At 54.9% G+C, this 7427-nt stretch overlaps 2 protein-coding genes across 2 annotated transcripts; one reads left to right on the forward strand and one right to left on the reverse strand.

The window, feature by feature from the left end:
* Positions 1–422: 422 nt before the first annotated feature.
* On the reverse strand, positions 423–1046 carry PG986_009147 (uncharacterized protein; the record flags this gene model as incomplete). The annotated part of the gene is made up of 1 exon (XM_066845369.1): positions 423–1046. One exon carries the CDS (start codon positions 1044–1046, stop codon positions 423–425), a length of 624 nt encoding a protein of 207 aa, XP_066697767.1.
* Positions 1047–2501: 1455 nt separating this feature from the next.
* Positions 2502–7155, forward strand: PG986_009148 (Dilute domain-containing protein C25B8.08; the record flags this gene model as incomplete). The annotated part of the gene is made up of 8 exons (XM_066845370.1): positions 2502–2595; positions 2669–3083; positions 3133–3637; positions 4549–4672; positions 4772–5094; positions 5211–5612; positions 5669–7000; positions 7075–7155. The coding sequence occupies 8 exons, from the start codon at positions 2502–2504 to the stop codon at positions 7153–7155; spliced, it is 3276 nt and encodes a 1091-aa protein (XP_066697768.1).
* Positions 7156–7427: the final 272 nt, after the last annotated feature.

A 7427-nucleotide genomic window follows, 5' to 3' on the forward strand; every position in this document is an offset into this window, starting at 1 on the left:
CCACCCGACTCAGATTCACTGTGTCGTCTCGAGAGCTCTATCAACTTAGGACGACCGACCCCTGAGAAGTAGCATTACATAGACCTGAAGAACTTAATTCTACTTGTTTGTCGCTCCTTTTCGACTTTGGGCATACAAGAAGCTGCCGAGACGTTTCGAAGAACGGAACGATATGCTTTCAAAGCAGGTTTATTGGCTTATCGAACACTTGCTCGCCTTAACTTATTCCCTAAACTCCGTAATAATTAAGATAAAGTAACGCAATGCCGCTACGTATTACCAAACGAAAGGCTCAAAGAAACGAGAACCATACTCTTCCGCCTAAACGATCGTCTCGATGTCAAAGTGCTTCAAGGCACTGTGCCCAACCTTCCTGGGGGCCTGCAATTAACAATATCAAAGAATAGTGGCCTTCGCGTTCCCTAAAGGCCCAATTTCTGCTTCTTGACTCTGGGGTAGATACCCACAACCATCAGAGCCATGATGAGGATCATGGCCCAGAGCTTGAGCCCGAGCACGTTCTTGTTGTAGTCCGTCTCGGTGGCACTGATGATGGTGGCCATGAGGAACGGCAGCAGGAAGTAGCCGGACATGCGGTGGTACTTCCAGATCTTCTTGGCGTTGGCCTCGCCGCCGTAGAGGGCGGGGAGGCCGAACATGGTGAAGCCGACGACATACTGGACGACGATCCAGATGCTCGCGATGACGCCGAGGTAGGCGTGGACTGAGTGGAAGTGGGGGCCACCGCTCTTGACCTTGTTGACCTCGATGATGACGACGCCAGCGACGAATGTGGCAAAGGCCAGGAGGTTGAGCCCGGCGTGGATCTTCTGGCCGACCTGCTTCTGCTGGACCGACTGCGTCGGCTGCAGCACCAGGATGGACTGCACCAGCACCAGGAAGGCGAAGGACTGGGCCAGGGGGTGGCCCGAGAAGAGGATGATGGGCTGGTGCAGGAAGACGGCGGCCCAGACGGAGGCGACGAGGAGGATGGCGGCGCCTTCGGCGAGGATGCCGGTGCCTGAGGATTGTATGAGCTTTGCCATGGTTTCGATATGTGCTTGATAGCGGGTAGAAGCTAAGTGCAGATGCTTGGCAGGCTTAATTCAAGCTTGAAAGGGAAAACCCAATTGGGGGGTGTACGGATGGATGTCAAACTGCGAGCTGCAAGTTCGACAGAAAGTATAGGCAGGGAAGAAGGAAGACAAGAACGGCCAGACGACGACGGCAGCGGTAATGACCACGGCGAAGAAGAAGGATGTTAAAAGGCAGCTCACTGCATTACCAAGCAAAGGATTATGGGGATCGGCGTTGAAATACAAAAGGGAACTGTGCACTCCCGTGTCTGAATCAGAAGGAAAGGAGATACGATGATGATGATGATGGCACAAGAAAGAACATACCGAGAATGAGATTTTTGGCAATGGAAGCGTTGGGCTTTTTGCGTGGCATCTCCAGGAAGTCCGAGGAGCGGCTCCATCTCGCCGTTGCCCGCGTCAGGGCCCGACGGACTCTCTTGGGGGATGCCCGTTGCTGAGGCCATGGCTGATTCTGGGGGTGGTGTGTGTGTGCGTGTGCGCGTGTGTGGTGTTTGGCCGCCTCTGCCGGCTTTGGGGGAAGTGTGAGATAGACCTTGAGGGAAGCGCTGCGTGGATAGACAGCGACGACGAGAAGCAGCAGAATGGTATGTGCAGAATCAAAAGCTTGATGTAATTGTAATAGGCGACGACGGCCTTGTTCGATATATATCAATCGGTGACTTCTAGCTTACAGGTACCGAGTACAGATGCAGTTCCCGCGCGGTCCGGACTTTGATGTTCGAGCAAAGAGCGAAGCTTGTCGAGGCTCGAAGACGCCATTGATGCCGTCATGGCAAAACTGCATGGCTTGCTGGGGGTCACTCTGGGGTTCGGCGGAGCACTGGCCTATCACAGCGGTGCCAATCATCAGCCGACCTGATTGGCCTGCCCCGGACGGTAGGTAGTTTGGTAGTACATCTTCATTGTTGCCTTTCCATCAGGTACATAGCTAAGTACGTACTTACCTGGGACGAATGCTGCCGAGGTTTCACCGTTCGTTATTCATTATGCGGTGAGACCAGCTTATGTGTTCATATATTAATGAAGAAACCTACTCATCCAACCAGCCATGGTATTTACGTGGTTTTGTCTATCTACAAACAGCCGCACTTAGTCATAGCAACTGTCCGGCTTGAATCATGCTTACTGATAGGCTCCTGTCTGATCTCGGCTATCGCCTGTCACCGATACTCCATGTTAAACCGTAGGCGGCGGCGGGTGCCCCTCCTGCCCCGCCATGCGATACCGCATATTGCCCATCACCCAAGAACTCCAGCTTGCTCTCCAGACACTCTGGCATTGGGCTGAATAAATTCAAGACTGCTGTTGAGGCTACATCTATTCTTTGTGCGAATATTCTAATATACTTTGCCATCCACCATCCGCTTTCGCAACCCCAGTACTGGTCAGCACCGCTTCAACATGCTCGAGGACATTGAGTATAGGCTTGAATCCGTCCAGGCAACGTCAGTTGCTTCGGACAAGATCGACGAGACATTCCGATCAACATGTATTGGTGCGTGAGGCCATACATGCAGCCGGCAGCCTGCCGCGTATACGAATGCTCGTAAAACTAACCTTCTTTCCAGATCTGATTTCGGGAACTCTAGGCGGCAAGGTGCTTGGGTTTTCGGATGAGTGGTTCGCCGAGGCTAACAACCTTGTCACCCCGACCGCCCCAATCCGGCAACCGGGAAAGATGGTCTACACCGGAGCCTGGTACGACGGCTGGGAGACCCGACGGCACAACCAAGAGCCCTTTGACTGGGTCGTCATACGCCTCGGCGTAGCCTCCGGCACCGTCGAGGGTGTCGAGGTCGACACGGCTTTCTTCTCGGGGAACCATGCTCCTGCCATCTCCGTCGAGGGCTGCTTCAGCCAGGACGACAACGAGGTGCTGTCGTGGAAGGGCGGCAAGGGGAAGTGGGACACCATCCTGGACGCGCGCGAGTGCGGCCCATCTCAGAGATTCGGCTGGAGACTCGATGCGCCTACGTCGAAGCAGTATACGCACGTTCGACTGAACATGTACCCGGATGGGGGGCATCGCGAGGTTCCGACTCTTCGGGCACGCGGTGCCCGTCTTCCCCGAGGACAAGGAGGCCGTCTTCGATCTCGGCGCGGCCCAGAACGGCGCCGTGGCCGTCTCCTGCAGCGACCAGCACTTCGGCACCAAGGACAACCTCGTGCTCCCCGGCCGCGGCAAAGACATGGGAGACGGCTGGGAGACGGCCCGCTCCAGAAGCAAGGGCCACGTGGACTGGGCCATCATCCGCCTGGGCGCGCCGGCGCTAATCCAGAGCTTCATTGTTGACACGGCCTACTTCAGGGGCAACTTTCCCCAGAAAGCCAAGCTGGACACGATAGAGTGGACGGGCCAGGGCGACCCAGGGGCCGACGCGGACGGGTGGACGGAGGTCGTGGAGCCCAGCAAATGCGGACCAGACCAAGAGCACGCGTTCGGCTGCCTGGTCACGGACAGGCCATTCACCCATGTCAAACTTACCATCATTCCCGACGGAGGCGTCAAGAGACTCCGTGTTCTGGCAAAGAGACATGTATAGGGCCCGGGACTACATATGTACATACCTACCTACATGCAAGTAGGTAGGTAGGTAAATTAACCACGGAGCTAACAGAGGTGCACTATCTATCCTAAACGACATTATATATAGTCTTGTATAGTTGAAAAATTTCCTCTCGAACACGAGCTGAGAAACCTTGCACGTCCTCGGCCCTAGTCAGAACCATGTTGGCCGCCATGCTGGAAATGACACTGGCCACATATACGACAATGGAGGCTGGAGTATGCAGTGCCGGTCGTGCAGTACCAAGGTTAGGTTTACGTAGGTACATGTAGTTTGTGATGTGTCCATGGGATGGGATGCGATGGGGTACAGATTGAATGCAATCAATGCTGCTGCTGCGCACAGGCGTTTCCAGTGGGAGAGTTTTGGGACAGTTCTGGAAGAGGGTGCTAAAGAGTGCTATTGAATTGAGGTAAAGAGCCCCCGCTTCAGCTCGCCCTGGCTTGCCTAGCAAGGCCTAGCAAGACCCTTGTAGGGGTAGGTACGACTTGTACTTGTACTACACGTGCTGCCTGCATCTGGGCGATCAATCCATCAATGTTCGTAATGCTCGACTGCGATCCAGTGAGGGCGCATGGACATGGATGTACCAATGCCTTTGCTGTTATTGCCTTAGGTACCCGGCCTTGCCAACGCCTATGACGACCCACCCGCCAGGTCATCCAGGAGTAACTTGTCAACCCCGAAAGTTGTCACCAACATATATCAAACACCCACCGCCATCGAACCCTCCGTCCTTCCGGAACACACCTACCGGCCCCCAAACACGAAGCATGATTCAACGGTACTAGGCCCAAACCCCAATCTGACCACACCAACTCCCAACAATTCCCAACCAGGCACCCGCCCGCGCCCGCAATGGATATCGGCGACGTTGATAGCGGGGGTTTGCCGACGAGCCCAGGAGGACCAGGGAGCTCCCGCCCGATCTTCCCAAGTCCCTGAATGACCGCATAATCCCCAAGGAGGCAGTCGCCGAAACAGAGTACTACGACGGCTGGCAAGGTATGTAGCGATGCCCCTGATTCAGGTGCCAGGTGCCAGGTGTCAGTCCGGACGCCCCGAGTCCCGGAAGACGGCTGACGTATAAGTATCTAACTACAGGCCAGTCGCAATTCCTCACGAGCCCGATCCTTGCGAAGCCCCTGCAGTTCAGCGACTTGACGCTCGAAGATACGGACTACGACCCAGACGTCACGAAGGCTATGCCCGATAGCGACACCCGACTGATGGAGATGCTTGCGGCGCAAGCACAGCACCACGGGGGCGAGGGCCTCGTCGACCCTGATGAGATCGCCAATGACGAGAAACGCTCTACGACCGAGAAAGAAAACATACTGCAAAAGTCCCTAGCCATGGCCGCCAGCAATGGCGATCTCGTGCAAGTAAAGAGAATTCTCGGCGGCGATGCGAAGAAATACGTCAACGTGAACGCTCAAGACGAGGAGGGAACGCCCCCCCTTAGTCTATGCCAGCTGTTTCGTACGTAGCAATGCATGACCTCTTGGGCTGCTACTGGCCAGTAAGCTGACGATTTGAAAAGGGCCACGAAACCGTTGTACAGGCTCTTGTCGATGCCGGGGTAGACGTCGACAAGCAGGACCGGAACCAGTGGAGTGCCCTTATGTGGGCTATGACGAACCGTCACAAGAGTATCGCTAAGATACTGCTTGACAACGGCGCATCTGCAGACGCCAAGACATCTTCAGGCAGAACGGCTTTCGACTTCGTGCCTCCCGATAGCGAGATGTCATTCTACTTGCACGACAATGGCTACAGTATCGGCAATGCTGGTGTGACCGATGACTTCTACAACCCGGGGTTTGAGCAGGACCGGTTCGAGGAGGAACTCGCCGAGAACGAAATGCGGCGGCGGATGATGATGGAAAGCGCCAGGGATCTCGAGGTCGATCTAGGCAACGTAGGGATGGATGATCAGCCCGAGGTACATGCAGGTGCTCGCAACCTTCACCCTCGGAACGTACGCTAACTATTCGGCAGGGCTCGGATGACTACGAGGAGGAGGCGCAAGAGTTCGACTGGAGCCGTTGTCTGCACGACCAGATGTTTGTCTTTCAAGAGAGCGACCTCGAAAGGATTCTGGATATCATCATCACCAACATGCAGCCCCAAAGATCGCCGTCTCAGAAGCCTGTCCCGGCCAACATGATCTTCCTGAGTGCGAGATATGCACACTACCATGCCAGCTCCGAGTTGCTAGAGAAACTGCTCATCAGCGCCCAGGACAAGATCAACGAGGTTGTCGAGAAGCATCAGTGGGATATGACCATCTTGGCATTCTGGATGTCCAATGCGACGCTCCTCTTGCACTATCTGAAGAAAGATGCCGGTCTTGTTGAGGCTACTACAGAATTCCAAGCACAATTAGCTGAATTGATAAACGAGATATTCATCCTTGTTGTCAGAGATGCCGAACGGCGAATGGACAAGGTCCTGGAGCCGGCCATGCTTGACCACGAGACGATACCGGGTTTCGAAGACGTCACATTCCAACATGAATGGAAGATCTTCAAGCGAAAGAAGGAGGTCAAGCAAGAACCAATCGAGAAGCGGTACCGGCCGCCCTCCCCCAAGGCCAGGGCAAAGCCCGCTCCCCGGAACGTCACTTCCCTCATGTCCTCCACACTGTTCGTCTTGGATCTCTACGACATCCACTCCGTTATCACATCACAGATTATTTCACAGTTGTTGTATTGGTTAGGCGCCGAGTTGTTCAATCACATCATGGACAACCGGAAATTTCTGGCCAGGACGAAGGCCATGCAAATCAGGATGAACATCTCGGTCATCGAGGACTGGGCACGAGCAAACAACAGGAAGCCCGAGCATTACGAACATGGTGACACAACCGCCACCGGTGAAACCACCATGGACGCCGCGAGGCGGCACCTGGCTCCTGTTGTCCAATTGCTTCAGTGGCTGCAATGTTTTTCTTCGCTAGAGCCGGACAACCTGGAGGCTTTGGTGGGAACTCTGCAGCAGCTGAAGCGCCTGAGCCCCCAGCAGCTGCTATTCTCAGCTAAGTACTACCGCCCCGAGGTTGGCGAAAAGGGGCTTCCGAAGAGCGCAGTCAAGTACCTCGAGGCGATGCAGAAGGAGGTAGATGTGAAGAGGGATCGCAGAAGGACGATCTCGCCTGTACGTGGCAGTGTTCCATCTACTCCGATTAAGAACACGTCGAACGGTTTCGACATTGAGACGCCGGGCAGCGCGCCGAATCCCGAAATTGAGGAGTACGAAATGCCCGAAGGGATCAATTTTGATCCTTCGTTGATGTTGCCTTTCTCACTGCCGTCCGCAATGGACATGCGAGTATCTTACGGTGCTGGGTTTGGGGGTGTCAATAGGGAGCGGGAGAGGAAGTATATTCCCACGATACCCCCGAGTTCCTCGAGAAGCTAGAACTCAGTGGCCAGAGAGAGCGGCCCATGTTTGGCGAGAAGGACTGGGAAAACGAGGAAGTATGAGTATTTGTTGTACAAAACCTTACAAGGAAGGTGGTGCCCGATATCTGAAGGTTTTCTTCTCAGCGATAAGCATCGAGTCAGGCACTTCTCAGCGTACCACGTCAACGTAGCTGCATTAGCGCCTCTGGGGGCTGTCCAGGATCCACGGCGCCGTAGGCAATGGTCCCCTTTGACCAAGAGAGAACCGCGCACGTACGATGCAGGCAACAGGGGTAAGTTGCTGACGGCCGCTATGAGATGCATTGCATTGACAGACGAGGCGCTCAGGCACA

The sequence above is a fragment of the Apiospora aurea genome (assembly GCF_038362705.1).
Source record: "Apiospora aurea strain CBS 24483 chromosome Unknown utg000006l_segment0_segment0, whole genome shotgun sequence".
In the NCBI taxonomy this organism is placed as follows: Eukaryota; Fungi; Ascomycota; class Sordariomycetes; order Amphisphaeriales; family Apiosporaceae; genus Apiospora; species Apiospora aurea.